The sequence below is a fragment of the Syngnathus scovelli genome, chromosome 9 (assembly GCF_024217435.2).
Source record: "Syngnathus scovelli strain Florida chromosome 9, RoL_Ssco_1.2, whole genome shotgun sequence".
Classification (NCBI taxonomy): Eukaryota; Metazoa; Chordata; class Actinopteri; order Syngnathiformes; family Syngnathidae; genus Syngnathus; species Syngnathus scovelli.
In genome coordinates, this window is record NC_090855.1 from 13568441 (window position 1) to 13585957 (window position 17517).

A 17517-nucleotide genomic window follows, 5' to 3' on the forward strand; every position below is an offset into this window, starting at 1 on the left:
TTCCAGCGGGCCGCGCACTCGCGCACGCCGCCCGGTTCAAATTTTCTAAGTGCAACGCACAATGAGATGCATGAGAAACGGCCTTGGTTACCATCACATTTGAAGCGATGAATACGAAGTTAAATTTTATGACTCGGTGTATAAGTCGAGGTCGATTTTTTTCGGTCGATTTTGGATCGAAAAAGGTCGACCAATACACCGGCAAATACGGTATTTTTTGTTTGCTTTAATGTTAATAACATGGAGGGGCGCGAAATGTTTTCTTCTCCCCAGGGGTGCATCACAGAAAATAATTGAGAAGCACTGCCCTATAGTCACAAATAAACCTGTTTGCGTTTTTTTGTGCTCACCAATGGTGTCCAGGAAATATGCTGAAGTGATACATTTGGACCGAGAGGTAAGCCCGGGAAGTAACCAAGTTCTACATGCATCTATCTTCACTTTAAACAATTACAATCACAATTGGTGGTCAATTACTGGCAGAATTTTGCTATGTGTGGCAGGACTCAGTCCCTATGACCAGATTACATATTGTATAGTACAGTGGTGCCTCGAGAAACGAATGGCTAAACTTGTATCTCAAGGACACCACTACAAGTGTATATTTTAAGCAATTAAAAAAAAAAAACTCAAACAGATTAAGGGTTACCACACCTTTATTAATTTTATTAGTCTTCACTTATATTATTTTAGTATTGTTCAACAGCATGAATTGTTGACAAGCCTTATTTTCTTTAAACACAAATTTTCCAGGAAATCTTTTTTTTTTAAAGCATAATTACATTTACAAAAAAACAAAGAAACAAACAACCTTTTGTCTGGGCCTACAGAGTCCAGCCCTTTAGCCCAGGCTGGTCTTGTCGTTCTAGTGGTTTCCGTACGAAAGCGTTATTGATCGGGGCCTTCGAGTGAAGTCCCAGCATTAGTTCCAGCAGGGTGACCAGACAGCGTTCTGTCAAAGACACTCTCGCGGGGATGATCGTGGCTCAGATGTGCGCTCTTTGGATTTTGATCTCCCTGACATCCCTCATATTGAGCGACACACTGTTGTGTCTTGTACCTGTTTGACTTGTCGAGCACTGGAAGCTCTCATGTGCGCACACACACATCTGAAATTATCATCTGGGCTGCTGCGATGACTTGTCGGCCAAAGCCGGAAGCTAATCGACCATGTCATCTGCTGACCACTGACATCGCAAGTTGCGGGGTTATCTTCTTAGGACAATCCGGTATTCCCCTATCTTATCTTAAGAGGACGCATTTTGCTGTCACCAAAGTTAAGAAGCAAAGATGAGTTTTTCTTGTCTGGCTTTTCCACTTCAAAAATATTACAGCAAGGTGACAAAATTGTATCCGTGCGGAAAATGTGGCCAGCATTCAAACTCGAGGACCGCAGCAAAGAAGAGATTGTGTATGATAAACTAAGGGTGACATTCTGAAGCAAAACAAAAAAGCTCTTTCACCTCACCTTGGTTTCCCAGTCCCCAAAAATTACCATAAGACAAACTTTACCCACAGGGAGACTGTGGGCAACAGGAATAATAAGGTGCGTGTTAAGTACAACACTGTACTGGCCAGAGTTCCACTTTAGAACTGTGACGTCTTCATCCAAGAAGAAACTGGGCAGCAGAAAATGGAGCCTGTAGTTTTATCCTGCAGCGACTACAAAGTTCTCAATAGTTTAGCGCTCAAAGTTTGATTTACAAACTGATTCGATTTTGAAAAAACAAATTTTGCAGCAGTCTCCAAAGTTTTGTCACACACCTCAAAATAATAAAAAACTTGCTGCTGCAGGTTTCCCCCTCCTTAAGCATTTTGAATGGATCCCTTTTATGAACGCTAAACTGGCCTTGATTCCATTGCGACTCAGTTAAGCGGGGCTTACCAGTGTCCCTTTGTTGGTTCCGCTCTGCCTTGTCCTAACTTGTCGCTTTCTGCTGTCCTAAACAGTAGCATCTGGACGTTAATTCAAATGCAAATCAAAAGCATTTGTGGTCTCAACTCAAAAACCAAGGTTCAAGGCTTACTGTCAGTGGCGCTTGCTGCCATCTAGCGGCTGCTAGAGGTATCACACGAAAGCAAAAGCCTGCCATTTTTATGCACGTTAATGTGGTATAATAAAAAGTCCACCTACACACCTCAGCGATCGTCTTTGTCCACAACTGGCGGGGCCCCGCCGGCCCTCAGGAGCCAACGGCCTTCCTCGTAGTCATCCTGGTCTACGCTGATGAGCAGCCGCACGCCCTCGGAGCCTGCCGCCTCCCTCAGCGAGTCGGAGATGAAGACCCCCTTGAGGGCCTCCAGCAGCGCGCCGCTTAGGTAGTCTACCCAGAAGGCTTCCAGGTTGTCAAGCTCGGTGAACTTGATGTCACACACAACGGCGCCCAGGTCGCGGGCGCGTAGCAGCGAGTCAGCCTGCCGGAACAGCTCGAACTGGCGCTCCAGAGGTTGCCGCTTGTCCGAAGACACGCCATTGCGCAGCGCTGCCTCGTGCTCCAGGTACTCGGCACGCACCCTCAGGCGGATGTCTGAGTAGAGCGTGGTCATGGTGAGGGAGGACAAATCCAGTAGTGTGGAAGGAAGGCAATCGAAACAAGGGGGAAGAGAAACAGGCACAGGAATCAGACACATCATACTGGCAACCGAGGCTGCCATTTTGCACGGCACCGTACCGGCTTGGCTCTGCTCAGTTTTACACAAATCTTTGCACAAGCGTCGAGAAAACATGCTGTATAAAATGCGCTGCGTCAATCCACAGCAAAATTATTAAATTTGGCAAAAATGAACTAAGATAGTCAATACATTTTGAAAATAAAAATTATATTTTACCTTTAAAGTAACGTAGAAGTATAGCAAAAATGTTCTTTGCTGTAGTCTGAGTCAAATAATTTCATGCAAAAGCTTTTGTGGTTTCTTTCAAATGATTTTCTTTCACTTTTACTTTATGACCGTTCAAAAGACACCCAAATAAAAAAATAAATAAATAAATAAACATTGTCTTGCGACCAATCTGCTGTACCAGTGATTGACCGGTAGAGCCTTACGTACGGAACCAAGGCAGACTGCGAGAAATTTTCCCTGGTTTTTAAAGTGGATTTGCGTCAACATGGAGAGCAGAGCCAAGTTTGCCTCGATCACACGCGGTGGGAAAAACTGAAGCCTTCATTGATCAATCACACAGCAGCACCAAATCACAGAAAAGTAACTGAATCCAAGAGCAGTTTCTCCCAAAAAAAGTAGCTTGCAACCGAGCAAGCAGAGCACCAACTGGACCGGAACGTACACGTGGTCATTCTCGATTGAGCTTTTGCTAAAAGCGGTACAAAGGTTGCCAAGAACCAGAAAAAAAAAAAAAAAGGCGCAGTCAGGTGGCGCAAAGTGGCTGTTTTAGCCAACCGGCAACGACAAATAAATACTGCTGCCACGGAACCGGTTGACTTGGACACGGTGCCAGCTGCACACTCAGCAAAATGCCTGGTAGACTTAGCAGCATGCAGCTCAGGAATTGTCTTGCTTTCTTTCTTTCTAGGTTCAAGCTCAAGTGTAAAATCTGCTTGGAAGAGGATTGGCGGTCATGCAACAGCACAGCGAGGAAGATCAGAGGATACATACTGTACTGAGCACGAACGCCGCCGACAGACAGAGTGTCCCCCCCCGTGTCGCTATTCCAGAAGTGCGCAGTGGAAAGCAGCTGCTTGGTGACTTTGGCTGCAACAGAAACTCATCTCACCCCCTCCAAAGCGCGCTTTAGTGTGGAACAACACTGGTGGAAACTCTTCCACCAGAAACAACACATCCTCCACGCTTAGTATAGGGGAAAAACAGGACTACTGCCACTAGCTGTCGATTGAAAAAGACATCTTGAGGCTGCCAGACGCAGCTCACCCGTTTTCAGATTCGCCAGCTGAGCCACCATTGGTCGTCACCGCAATGTCATTTTTGCTCGACGGCGAGTGACAAAATGGCTGCCTGAGATGGATTTGAAAAATGGCCATTTTGTCTGCCTTATTCAACTTCCACAAATGCAATTAGATTTTGGAGTAACAGGTTTAAACCAGTGGTGCTGCAGTTCTGACTTGACTCGCCTTTAAACAATGTATGATTTAGTTCGTTTGACAATCCTGACTTGAGTGGCCTCTAAACAATGTACGATTCTAAAAATAGTTTGACAATCAATGAATGGCTAAAGGTTCAAATGGAGGACAAAGGTCCGTTTGAAGAGTTGGAACGCCATCATGGAGTCTGGTTAATCATTCTGCCGCTAACGAGTGTTCAAAGTAAACAAGGAGCTCCCCTCATCTGCGTGGGCCCGCGCGAGGCTCCAGAGGGGCAACGTTTGCAAAATGCCAACATCTGAAAGGCAAATGTCAAATTCGGGCATCGATTCTCGCATCACTTAACATTTGTGCAAAAGGCAAAGCGCTTTAACGAGGGCTATAATTACACCGATGGAAAAACAATTTGGCGCGCTCACAGGGAATCCATCGGAACGAGTGCAAGACGGTCAATCAAACGTATGACGCAAATTCTATCGCTATCAGGATCTATTCGATGATGATTCGGATTGGAGTTACTTCTTGCATGAGTAGCAAGAAAAGCTAAACAAATGCTACCCTGAAGATCTAAAATTATACAACATGAAGGGTCACAGGTCAAATGGAGAGAAGAAAGTGCTTTACCGTACAGAAGGACGTGAGCAGCGCTTTTAGGAAAGGCGTCAAGACCTGTGTGAAATGTTAGGACAAGAAGAGTGCACCCATTGCAAACAGAATACAAAAATAAACATTTGACTTTGTCCAGAGCTTGACCGTGGAAAACAAACAACGACAACAAAGTTGAAGTATTTGTTTACAAGGAGTTGCTTGGCTCGGCAGCGTCAACTTAATCGCTCCTCATTTCTGGTCGGCGAACGAACAACAGAGCCGTGAGGCAAAAAGCAAAGAACTCCCTGCGCTGCGCTTCGCACACTTTTGTGCATTACGAGTTCTCCCTCTGATCGTACGTGACGGCACGCTTTTGTCAGTCTGTTTACAACTGCAAAGACAGAAAGGAGAGAAAGAGAGAGACAAGGGGGTTGAACATGTGCTGACCGGCCGCTTCACTAGCATAACAAACCCAAGCAGTCGCCGCCGAGGGTGGAACTTCGGGGCGGCTGACATTAGACGCGACTTTGCTTGAGGTTGCCCAAACCAAATTTTTACCGTCTGTCGCTGTCACATCAAGTCCATTTGAGCACAATTTAGCGTGGTAAACACAAACAACTGGCGTGGGGAATTCCGGATAGAGACTTTCTGCGTCAAGACATGACGTAAAAATGGCGCAAAGGTTAACATTTGTGTGGCACGTCCAATTTACAATTCCCACTTTAATTGGCCATTCAAAAGTCAAGCCCCTTTGAATGCAGTTGCCGATCAAAACAGCAGCAGCCATCAAGGCACGGAAACCTTCAAATATCGAGTTGTTGGATTGTCTCGTATTTCGGCGAACTATTTCTAACAAATACCTGATGATATACAGGACTGTCTCAGAAAATTAGAATATTGTGGTAAAGTTCTTTATTTTCTGTAATGCAATTAAAAGAACGAAAATGTCATACATTTTGGATCCATTACAAATCAACTGAAATATTGCAAGCCTTCTATTATTTTAATATTGCTGATTATGGCATACAGCTTAAGAAAACTCAAATATCCTATCTCAAAATATTAGAATATCATGAAAAAGAATACTAGTAGGGTATTCACTAGAATTGTCTAACTCGAAACACGTGCAAGGGTTTCCTGACCCTTGAAAAACACTCAGCTTGGTTCAGTAAACTAAATCACAAGTATAGGGAAGACTGCTCATCTGACTGCTGTCTTGAGGACCATCATTGACACCCTCCATTAGGAGGGTAAGACACAAAAAGAGATTTCTCAAAGCAAGGTGTTCACAGAGTGCAGTTTCAAAGCACATCCACAAAGTCTGTTGGAAGGGGGAAATGTGGCAGGAAACGCTGCACAACCAAGAAAGATGACTGCAGCCTTGTGAAGAAAAGTCGCTTCCAGAATTTGGGGGAGCTTCAAAGACTGAAGGTGGAGTCCAGGTATCAAATGCCACTGTTCACAGACGTGTCCGGTCAAGCCACTTCTGAACTCAAGACAACAAAAGAAGCGTCTGACTTGGGCTATGGAAAAGAAGCACTGGACAGTTGCAGAGTGGTCCAAAGGCCTCTTTTCAGACGAAAGCAAATTTTGTATTTCATTTGGAACTCAAGGCACCAGAGTCTGGAGAAAGGCTGGACAGGAGCAAAATCCAAGTTGCTTGAAATCCAGTGTGAAGTTCCCATAGACAGCGATGGTTTGGGGAGCCATGTCAGCTGCTGGTGTTGGTCCACTGTGTCTCATCAAGTGCAGAGTAAACGCAGCTGTGTACCAAGAGATTTTAGAGCACTGCATGCTTCCGTCTGCTGAAAAGCTCTATGGAGATGATGATTTCATTTTCCAGCATGATTTGGCACCTGCCCACAGTGCCAAAACCACCAGTAAATGGTGTACTTGACTATGGCATTACGGTCCTCGAATGGCCTGCCAATTCCCCTGACCTGAACCCCATTAGAGAATTTGTGGGGTATTGTGAAGAAGCCCAACAATGCAAATGAGCTAAAGGCTGCTATTGAAGCATCCTGGCCATCCATAACACCTCAGCAATGCCACAGGCTGATTGCCTCCATGCCACGCCGCATTGGTTGCAGTAATCCGTGCAAAAGGATAACCAACCAAGTACTGAGTGCATTAATGGACATTTTCAAATGTTTGATTTTGTTTTGTTGTTTTAAATCTTTTTTTTTCACTTGGTCTGAGGAAATATTCCAATATTTGGAGATAGGATATTTGAGTTTTCTTTAGCTGTATGCCATAATCAGCAATATTAAAATAATAAAAGGCTTGCAATATTTCAGTTGATTTGTAATTAATCCAGAATGTATGACATTTTTGTTTTTTAATTGCATTACAGAAAATAAAGAACTTTATCACAATATTCAAATTTTCTTAGACAGTCCTGTATTTCTACATTTCAAATCTCAGAATAGTCTTGATCCGCTAGCGTCGGTTTCAAAGGAAAAACCTACTCGACGAATGGAATTACGTTTGCTTGGCTTTTCACAATTACTTGGAGAATGTGTTGCAAAGCAAGAGAGACGGCCAGGTTGGGCAGTGAGCAGCGACAGCATTTCGGGGTACACGGACACCCACCGCTTGAGTGCGGCTCTTTTACCTTTCAGGCATGGGCCCAGACTGTTGTGCTCTTTTGTTTTTGTTTTGCTCTTCAGTCTGCCTGCCTGAGTCCGTCATCCTATTGAGGCACAATCATGAGTCAACCTGCTGGAATCAAATGCGCAGTCAGGACAGCAGCAACATGTTCACAGTCACATCACTCGCGCCCTGGAAAAAAAACTCATCCGGCTTTTGTCATCAATCGAGGCGGGAAACGGTGACCATCGTTTCGAGTCTGCGAGGTGAGCGACAAGTTCAATTGTGGCAATAGAGCAGCTTTGCACAAGACAATGTTGCTTCTATACTTTTCTTTTTGCGGCCGCTTGTGTGCAAACGAAGAGGATGAAAATCAAAGTTTGAAGTTGCATTTCGGTGTCCTGGATTTCTGCTCTGACTTAATTGAAAACATCTACAGCGGTACGGGGAGTTGCCGAGAGGCTCAAACAAGCGCTGATCGCGCCGGCCCTCGTTTGCTCGTACTCCCGTTATTGGGTGGACAACAGACGTTGACGTTGGCCACTTGTTGGGCCTCCATCCCAAGCCTTTCCAAAAGAAACCAAAGGATGCGACTAGCGCTTCAGAGTTCAGAGGCGGCCCCAACGCGGTGGAAAAGAAAAGGAGTGGAAAATGAAATGCAGGTAGACGGAGCCAAACTAGGGATGGGCGTTTGCTTTTCTATACGACACTGTGAATGTTCTGAACTCCTGAATATTCTTAAAAGACAAATTAGTCTGGCCGTCCCCAATCCCGACACGATTTGTCCCATGCAGAACAGATGAGCAATGACACTCAACGACAAGCTAAGCGAACATGACATTCAAGTTTCAACTTGCCTTGAATTGCACGCCACCGCAACATTCAAATGAGGGATGTGTTTGAATCATGAAGTGCGTCCGACCTTGAGCATGCTTTGGACGGAGGCGAGGCCAAACAAAGCGTTTCAAAGCACTAACGATTGCGGATCGGCTTCCTGACGTACAAGTGCGCCCGTTCAAAGATACGAAGGTCTTAGAGCGCAAAAGTTGGATGTACTTCATCACGGCCGCAGCAAAGCACAGTTTGGGGGCGCGCCATGGAGAAGGCAAAAAAAAAAGTTTCAAAGCAAATGTGCGAGATTGGAGCAAAATGATGACAATCGACTATTAGAGATGGAGCATGCGGCTCTTACTGCATGACGCTTTTTGAGGCGGCGTCGGCAGTGGCAGCCGCTGGCACGGCCTGCCGGTCTTCTTGGGCTTACAACTCCAGCCGTGCCCTCTCTTTCTTCTTCTCTGCCTCGGCACGGAGGTTCCGCTCGCCATGGGGTCGTAATCTACCACGGAACGTGCAAAATGAGTTAGCCCCTGGATTTAACTAGCAAGTTGCATTTCGATGCTACGGAAGAAGATTAGGTCTGTAAAAAAAAAAAAAAAAAGGCGACAGGATTCTGAGTTTTTTTTCTCACTTGAAAGTGAGAATTCTGACTATTTTCAGAATTCTCCCTCTAAAGCAGGCCTTCTCAAATAGTGGGGCGCGCCCCCCTGGGGGCGCACGGCGCGTTGCGAAGGAGGGGCGCGTGTGACACCAGGGAACATGCTTCTTTTGGCTGTACTAGATTAAAGGGTAATTAGACATCCACTGCAGTAGGTGGGAGTGGCGGTATCACTGGAAGAGTGTGCGCAAGGAGTATTCGCTCTACAGTGTAGAGCACACGGAACATACGGATACACAGCACAGAGCAGGCGATAAAAAGTGCAGTGGGACACCATGGAAAAATATTTAACAGTGCTGAAAAGAACGGCGGAGAGAGACAGATAAGAGAATTCAGAGTCACACGAAATCTACAGTGTGTTGCGAAAGTATTCGGCCCCCTTGAACCTTTCAACATTTAGCCACATTTCAGGTTTCAAACATAAAATTTTAATTTTTTGTCAAGAATCAACAAGTGGGACACAATCGTGAAGTGGAATGAAGTTTATTGGATAATTTAAACTTTTTTAACAAATAAAAAACTGAAAAGTGGGGCGTGCAATATTATTCAGCCCCCTTGCGCTAATACTTTGTAGCGCCACCTTTTGCTGCAATTACAGCTGCAAGTCGCTTGGGGTATGTCTATCAGTTTTGCACATCAAGAGACTGGAATTCTTGCCCATTCTTCCTTGCAAAACAGCTCGAGCTCAGTGAGGTTGGATGGAGAGCGTTTCTGAACAGCAGTCTTCAGCTCTTTCCACAGATTCTCGATTGGATTCAGGTCTGGACTGTGACTTGGCCATTCTAACACCTGGATACGTCTATTTCTGAACCATTCCATTGTAGATTTGGCTTTATGTTTTGGATCATTGTCCTGTTGGAAGATAAATCTCCATTCCAGTCTCAGGTCTTTAGCAGACTCCAACAGGTTTTCTTTCAGAATGGTCCTGTATTTGGCTCCATGCATCTTCCCATCAATTTTAGCCATCTTCCCTGTCCCTGCTGAAGAAAAGCAGGCCCAAACCATGATGCTGCCACCACCATGTTTGACAGTGGGGATGGTGTGTTCAGGGTGATGAGCTGTGTTGCTTTTACGCCAAACATTGTGTCCAAAAAGTTCGATTTTGGATTCATCTGACCAGAGCACCTTCTTCCACATGTTTGGTGTGTCTCCCAGGTGGCTTGTGGCAAACTTTAAACGAGACTTTTTATGGATATCTTTGAGAAATGGCTTTCTTCTTGCCACTCTCCCATAAAGGCCAGATTTGTGCAGTGCACGACTGATTGTTGTCCTATGGACAGACTCTCCCACCTCAGCTGTAGTTATCTGCAGTTCATCCAGAGTGATCATGGGCCTCTTGGCTGCATCTCTGATCAGTCTTCTCCTTGTTTGAGATGAAAGTTTGGAGGGACGGCCGGGTCTTGGTAGATTTGCAGTGGCGTGATACTCCTTCCATTTCAATACACAGTGCTCCTTGAGGTGTTTAAAGCCTGGGAAATATTTTTGTATCCAAATCCGGCTTTAAACTTCTCCACAACAGTATCTCGGACCTGCCTGGTGTGTTTCTTTGTCTTCATGGTTCTCTCTGCGCTTTAAACAGAACCCTGAGACTATCAAAGAGCAGGTGCATTTATATGGAGACTTGATTACACACAGGTGCATTCTATTTATCATCATCAGTCATTTAGGACAACATTGGATCATTCAAAGATCCTCACTGAACTTCTGGAGTGAGTTTGCTGCACTGAAAGTAAAGGGGCCGAATAATATTGCACGGCCCACTTTTCAGTTTTTTATTTGTTAAAAAAGTTTAAATTATCCGATAAATTTGGTTCCACTTCACAATTGTGTCCCACTTGTTGTTGATTCTTGACAAAAAATTTTAATTTTAATTTATATCTTTATGTTTGAAGCCTGAAATGTGGCGAAATGTTGAAAGGTTCAAGGGGGCCGAATACTTTCGCAAGGCACTGTAAGACAAGGAAATATGACGAAGCATACGTAGCGCTCGGCCTCAGTGTGACTACGATGGGAGACGAGGAAAGACCAGTGTGTTTACTGTGCCTTACAATGTTGGCAGTAGACAGTATGAAGCCAAATAAATTAAGGCGGCACTTAAAAGTCATTGCACCCCAATCACATTGATAAGATGCGTGAGGTTTTTCAGCGAAAACGGGCTGAATATTGCCAACAGTCAATCAGCAAGTATTGTAAGCATCATATAAAGCAGCGAACCAAATTGCTCAGTGCAAAAATACCCACACCATTGCAGAAGAGCTGATACTACCTCCGGCCGTGGATATGGTCTCCATCATGCTGCCTCATTTCGATTAAAAAAACAGCAAAAGTTGTTTTATTAATATTTGATTTGTAGGTTAAAATGTTTTATATATTGTGCTCCTGAGTTAATGTTGCTGATTACTTTGAATATTATTTATTGCTGTTACTTAATTTAATATTATGTATGTTTATTATTTATAGTTTAAATATATTTTTTTTAATTTCAGGCAAAGTGATGCACATTGAATCTGTTCTGTTACAGACTAAAAAAAACAATGTTTTTAATAAGGTTATTCTTTATTGTAAGTTAATCGTTCTTTAATTTATTTATTGTTTCCTTTAATGTTAATAAGGGTACAAGCATCGGGGGGCGCGAAATGTTTTCTTCTCCCGAGGGGGGCATCACAGAAAATGATTGAGAAGCACTGCTCTAAAGTGAGAATTCCCACTTTAACGTGTCAGAATTCTGACTTTATTCTCAGAATTCTGAGAAAAATAAGTCAGAATCCTGTCACCCTTTTTTTTTTTTTTTTTCTTCACCGGCCCTAATCATCCTCCGTACGATGCTGTTTGGTCCACTTTGATTTATTGAAATCTGACTGTAGCGCAAAACTCTCAAAGTTCTACAACTCCACCCCCCTGCGATAAACCTGACTTTGCTGCACACAATGAAAAGATATCGGCATCGTTGCTCTTCATTTAGCCACAGACTGCAAACGTAGCAGTAGTGTAGCAACAGTTTACGATGATGAACGTAACTGAGAAAAAAGCAAGTCGACGAGGTTCCTGGAACGCTAATTAAAGCTTTGGGGGAGCGGGTCGTACCTGTTCTCACGTGCTGTGTGGAGGGAGGAAGAGACATTTCTGCTTGTCTGTAGGAAGTCGACCTATGGCCAGAAGTGCACAGCAACTGTCTGGGTTCCACCCTGCATCTCTTGTCAGTTCTCTCTGGAGAGACTGGAAAGTCAGAAAATTACGTGGTAGTTATTCATCAAAGGGGGCAAACACAGACTGACACATTCAATAAACAGTTTCATGGTTAATGAAAACAACAGAAAAGGCAGGACTGCACAATTTTGAAAACTTGGAATTGTGACCCCCACCCCCTCCCAATATTGCAATTACTATTCTACTTCGCATGGATTTTTTTAACAAACACGAGCAATACACTAAAATAATAATTTTTTTTTTAACCCTTTTTGAGTTGGTGCCATTGGTCTTGGGGACTCACCAGTTCTTCTCCTCTTGTGGGACACAAGAGACAGCAAGTCATGTCGGGTGAGGATTCTGAGAAGCTGCAGAAGCGGCTCCAGGTTGCCTTCGCTCATATACCCTCGCCTCTCCAGCTCCAGCAATAATTCCAGGCCATTCCTGGGCTTGAAGCAAGCCACCGCAGGCCACGGGGAGACCCGTGACTGCATGCGCCTCCAGGCCGCCAGGAGCTCGGGACTCGGGGCCTCGCCAGGGCGGAGCGTGTCGTCTTCATCAGGCTTCACCGTCCAGCCAGTGGGGTCCAAGGGGTGAACGTAGGCGCAGGTTTCACTCAGAAGGAAGGAGAGCACGTCGATGTCGGTTTCTGTCAGCTGAGAGCCGACAACTTTGAAGACCTCGTGGAGGGACAGCAACCCGTAAAAGTTGAGACATTCTGTTTCATCCCAGTTGAGCGAATGCCTCAGCGCGGAGCTGGCCATGGTGAAGTCACCCGTACCCTGCGTTGAGACAATGAAGGGGAATACATATATAGATAAGCTCATTTTCCATTTAATTCCATCAATAACAATAAAGACATTAACCACTGAACTTCATTTTGAAAAATCAATTGTAGACAGAAAGGTCTACTCGAGTGCAGCAAGGACATATTTATATACGACAATTGATCATTTGAAGAGTTTATAATGTTTCGGTCGATAGATTTTATTTAATCACGCTTTAAGCAGGTGTCTTACTAAGCTAGCAACACTAACAAGCCAACTGTGTTCCAACGATAGAAACAGAAAACATCTGTGTGAGAAGGAGAGTTGGTCGTTCGCCAGTCGAGGGTGTTGACAAATATGAGTCACTGCGAGGGGAAACACAAACATTACAACGAGTCATTAAATGACGGACTCTTACTTAATACTACTCTTTGAATAACTAATAACTCGACATTTATCGAGTATAACCCTCAGTAACTGTATTGTGCTTACACGGCATGAGCTTGAGTTAGCGCAGCATAATTATGGTGATCGCTACGTCACGCTAATTAAAGTACCTTCACAAGAATAGGCTACAGTCAAGAATTAACGCTTTCTTGTCCCATGAAGCAACATACATTAAACTGTCAGGGCGTTGAAAAGACGATATTTAGACAAGCAACGGAGTAATACTCACTTCCCTTCTTACGTCGAGACACAGTGCCAACTTCCTTACAGCGAAAAAGAGGCCGAGCATAGGTTAGAGACGTCGCATTTTATCGCTGATTCAGTGTCAGATTTGTAATCGTCATCTGCTCGCAAAGCGGCAAGAATGGCTGATCCCGAGTCGGTTCATGATATATGTCGTACACGTCGAATCTGATCTGGTGTCAGATTTATTCAGTCTCGTCACATTTAAAGCAGAGGAAACGACTCTTGGCTGATCTCAAATCGGTGCCTTAAGATGAGGACGTCGCTTCTTATTTGTTCTTGGTGTCAGTTTATTTTCAGTCTCCGCGCAGTCAAGTGGAAAAAGGAAGACTTCGGGACAATTTTGTAACCGTTTACATGTTAGAGCGCCTTTCTTTATGTAACCTAAACAAATTTATGAGTACATTAAAATCATTTGTTTTCAACAACAACAACAACAACAACAACAACAACAACAACAACAACAACAACAACAACAACAACAACAACAACAACAACAACAACAATCCGACGTTGATTCGTAAAGCCTATCAACAAAACAACGCTAAGAAACTGGCCAATCACATCCCCCAAAACAACGCAATAGCTGACCGCAAGTCAGTAATCAGAATTACACAGCTGCCGGGGCTATTTAATCTATTTTGCTGGTCTGGCGTCAGTTTATTTCACCGTATCGTCGTCGTCGTCATCATCATCATCATCATCATCATCATCATCATCATCATCATCATCATCATCATCATCATCATCATCATCATCGTCATCGTCATCATCATCATCATCATCATCATCATTATCATTATAGTGGAGAGGATTTAAAACACTGCTAGCTGATCTCAGATCCGCTATGACTAGGCTGTGTTGTACGGTTTGCCAACTCATTCGTTGGAAGAAACAAGATACGTCACTTCCGTCAACACCCGGCGGTATCACGGACAATTCGATTGCGTGAGAGACTCTTTTTTGTTTCAATTACTCATCCAAAGTACTCTTATTTATGTTTGTTAGGGTGAAACCCAAGCGAAATGGACGTGTGTCGTTATGTTGTTTAACTATCGACGTATTTGAAACAAAGACGAAGTAGCGACTGGTAGCAGATTAGCAATTCGATTTGTCTTTGGCTGTTATTAAAGTTATCGAATCGTGTTATACATGTAAAATGCCCTTCGTGTCGTGATATGCAAAACATTTGTTTTGTGACGTGTCGGAATCGCCTATCATGCAGCTGACAAATATTTTCCGGTCCACTGACAACACATTATTTCCACTGTTGGCTAACTTCTACCACAATAATAACCTAGTGCTAAATGTGAAAAATAGAACACAACAATCATTGCAATGTCACGTTTTTATTAACAGGCCACGACTAACATTCCCAAGGGTGAGAACTGCGAGGTGTAAATGGAGAGCAAAGCTGGAGATGTTTTTAGTACTGAGGATGCTCATCCGACGGGCGCGGCTGGTGCAGCTGGGATCCTTGCCAAGTAAGACGTTTATTACTAATACTCCACAGAACAATAAGTCAATTTTTCAATTTTTCCCAATGACCCCCCCCCCCCCCACACACACACACACACACACACACACACAGGCTCGGCCTCTCAAAAGGCTTTTCAGTCAGCATAGCCAAAGAGTGGCTGGACCGGCGGCGGGTGTCCATCCGACCATGGGCCAGCTTTGCAGACCAACGCAAGTTCTCAAAGCCGCGCAACTTTGGCGAGATGTGCCAGCGTGTGGTAAAGAACATGGACACGTACAATAGCAACTATACCTTCATCTTCCTTGGACTCATCCTTTACTGCATGTAAGTGCGGTCGCCGAGGTTTGTTCCATGGCCGGCTTTATTTCTGTTGTATACTGCGGTGATGATGGCTATCCGGCTTGTTTACATCTTCAGAATCAGCTCTCCCATGTTACTGATAGCGGTGGCTGTTTTCATCGGCGCCTTTTACATCATCCACCTTAAATCGCTGGAGTCCAAACTGGTGATCCTCGGTACGTAATTGGGCCAACTGCCACATGGCGAGGCTCCGCATTTTCTTTGCCTTTATCTTTAATCTGCACTCTTGCTTTTTTTCTTTCAGGCAAGGAGCTGACTGTCCCGCACCAGATGTGTCTGGCCGGAGGCATCTCCTTACCCGTCTTCTGGTTGGCTGGAGCCGGAGCTGCCGTCTTTTGGGTTCTGGGTGAGTCCATTATAACTCAGATCTTTCCAGTGATGAACTCGCTGCCCATTATTCCTTGACCAATGAACTGCCGTGACAATGCCAAAGTCTAAATTATGTCTGAACAAGTGAAATTCACAATCTATAAATACCTTATTTAATTCTAGATTGAAACGTTCTTTAAACGCAGTTTATCGTGTCCAACACAATAGTGTGCCGCCATCCAGTGGTCAGAAGTAGAATTACATCCACTATGCATGGAAAGCAAACGTAAGATAATTCTTTTCCCCCTCTTAGGAGCGACCTTGTTCGTGATCGGCAGTCATGCCGCATTTCGAGAGCTGGAAAGCTCCAACATGGAGGAGCTTCTCATGGAGCCCGTGTGATATACGCCACCTTGGTTACAACGTCTTGCTGATACACGCGTATGATCATAATCATCGGTTTGGGCTACATGATCATGAAATGCCAAATTTGACTTCTTTCCTGTATTGAAACAACTCTGAACCGTACAAAAGTGCTATTTAAAAGCTTCTGAACACCTTCAGTCTTCTATTGATTCTGTTTTATACATATATAAATTCAGTTGAGCTTGTTTCACTCATGTTGCTGTATTTTGACATTTAATATACTCTATTAATTGGGTCATATTTGAGGTTTGTGTTATAAATAAAAGTCTGACCATATAAGCAGAATTTTTTTTTAAGTGGATCATTGGCTGGTCTCAACTACTGAATGTATAAACGTGGAATTTTAGCCGAACTTGCATCTCCGCAGAACAGACCGAGCGATCACATTTCCAACCATTCCGTTTCTGTTTGTTGTCTATTTAGTTTTGTCATTACTCTCCTTTGCAGTGGGAACATTTGCTCATCTTCCATCTCTAGCTTTTTACTCCAAATGAACCCCCCCCCCTTCTGACCTGCCTGACCCATGCTACAGAAGACCCCCTCGCTCAGGTTACCATGGCAATGACCTTGACCACACCCCCCATGTGTGTGTCACACACGCTGGCTCATTCACTGTGGCAAAGGCGTGGATCGATATTCTATTAAATGGAGTGTGGTTGAAGGTGTGGGAGGGGGTGGAGGGTGAGTCGCACTGCAATGAGATGGAGAGCAAAAAACAGGGTGACACAAAGAGATGTTTGGGTGCTTGTTAAATGTTCTGCTTTAGGAGCTGTAATTCATATGAGCAATGTAATTCATATGAGGCTCATGCAATCATGACGTAATTATACAGAATTTTAAATAATTGGAATTATATTTCACACTGCATAAATTGAGATGCTATTTTGCTGCTGCCTGCATTGTGTACCTGAGGCAGTATCATTTGAAGCAAAAATTGAAGTCACGTTCCGATGAGGTCCTTGCCGTTATCACAAAATGTGTTTGTTTGCATAAAACATGATTTATTGCTAAGGAATACTGGAGACATTTTAAAATCCTCAATATGTCAATATTATTTTTTTAAGGGCGGATCCAATTGAGGATATTAAATTTTTCATGTTTTCCAAAATATTTTGAAAACGTATTGTATTTATTTTAAGTTCAAACACAGTAGTTTTTTTTAATATTAACAGTTGTAGAATGAGCTAATTTATATTTCTTATATATATATATATATATATATATATATATATATATATATATACATATATATATATACATTTAAATGTGTACATTTATTTCACTTGCATTACTTAAAATACTGAAATGTGTAATTGTACAATATTCTAACATTGTTGGACAGTCAGCGGTTGCGGTCCTCTTCCCCCTTCCTGGGTGTGCTTGGACATCGGCACACTCGTCCCAACGGGTGGGCCATAAGGGGCCTCCGCCGTATTGGATATGGCCATTGATTTAGCCATAAAATTGGCACATATCCTTAAAATGTAGTTAGAATGAAAATAAAATCCCAAGCAACGAATCAGTAATAATTAGGTGCGTTCTGGCATGATGATACTTCCCAGAGGAGCACCT

At 43.7% G+C, this 17517-nt stretch overlaps 2 protein-coding genes across 7 annotated transcripts; one reads left to right on the forward strand and one right to left on the reverse strand.

Annotated features, from left to right (window-relative positions):
• Positions 1-638: 638 nt before the first annotated feature.
• dedd1 (death effector domain-containing 1) lies at positions 639-13517 on the reverse strand. 6 transcript variants are annotated; one of them, XM_049731708.2, is made up of 6 exons: positions 13357-13419; positions 12951-13045; positions 12218-12695; positions 11812-11943; positions 8425-8568; positions 639-2528 (listed from the first exon to the last, which is right to left on the reverse strand). In XM_049731708.2, coding segments are annotated over exons 1-6 (1239 nt in total). In that variant the 5' UTR covers positions 13358-13419; the 3' UTR covers positions 639-2139. The 6 variants fall into 6 exon arrangements, with proteins under 6 accessions (XP_049587665.1, XP_049587664.1, XP_049587666.1 ...); XM_049731707.2 differs by having other exon boundaries at positions 12933-13045; positions 13357-13401; XM_049731709.1 differs by lacking the exon at positions 12951-13045 and having other exon boundaries at positions 13357-13517.
• A 634-nt stretch (positions 13518-14151) lies between these two features.
• On the forward strand, positions 14152-16230 carry rabac1 (Rab acceptor 1 (prenylated)). The gene is made up of 6 exons (XM_049731821.2): positions 14152-14318; positions 14730-14854; positions 14962-15174; positions 15268-15365; positions 15455-15556; positions 15833-16230. Exons 2-6 carry the CDS (start codon positions 14772-14774, stop codon positions 15919-15921), a joined length of 585 nt encoding a protein of 194 aa, XP_049587778.1. The 5' UTR covers positions 14152-14318; positions 14730-14771; the 3' UTR covers positions 15922-16230.
• The last annotated feature ends 1287 nt before the right edge of the window (positions 16231-17517 follow it).

Coding starts and splice junctions, on each gene's coding strand:
- rabac1 (XM_049731821.2), top strand. CDS start 14,772: ATGGAGAGCAAAGCTGGAGATGTTTTTAGTACTGAGGATGCTCATCCG. Junction 15,175..15,267: donor GGACTCATCCTTTACTGCAT/GTAAGTGCGGTC, acceptor TTACATCTTCAG/AATCAGCTCTCCCATGTTAC. Junction 15,366..15,454: donor GTCCAAACTGGTGATCCTCG/GTACGTAATTGG, acceptor TTTTTCTTTCAG/GCAAGGAGCTGACTGTCCCG.
- dedd1 (XM_049731707.2), bottom strand. Junction 12,696..12,932: donor TTGTTAGTGTTGCTAGCTTA/GTAAGACACCTG, acceptor GTCTCAACGCAG/GGTACGGGTGACTTCACCAT. Junction 11,944..12,217: donor CCACAAGAGGAGAAGAACTG/GTGAGTCCCCAA, acceptor CTGACTTTCCAG/TCTCTCCAGAGAGAACTGAC.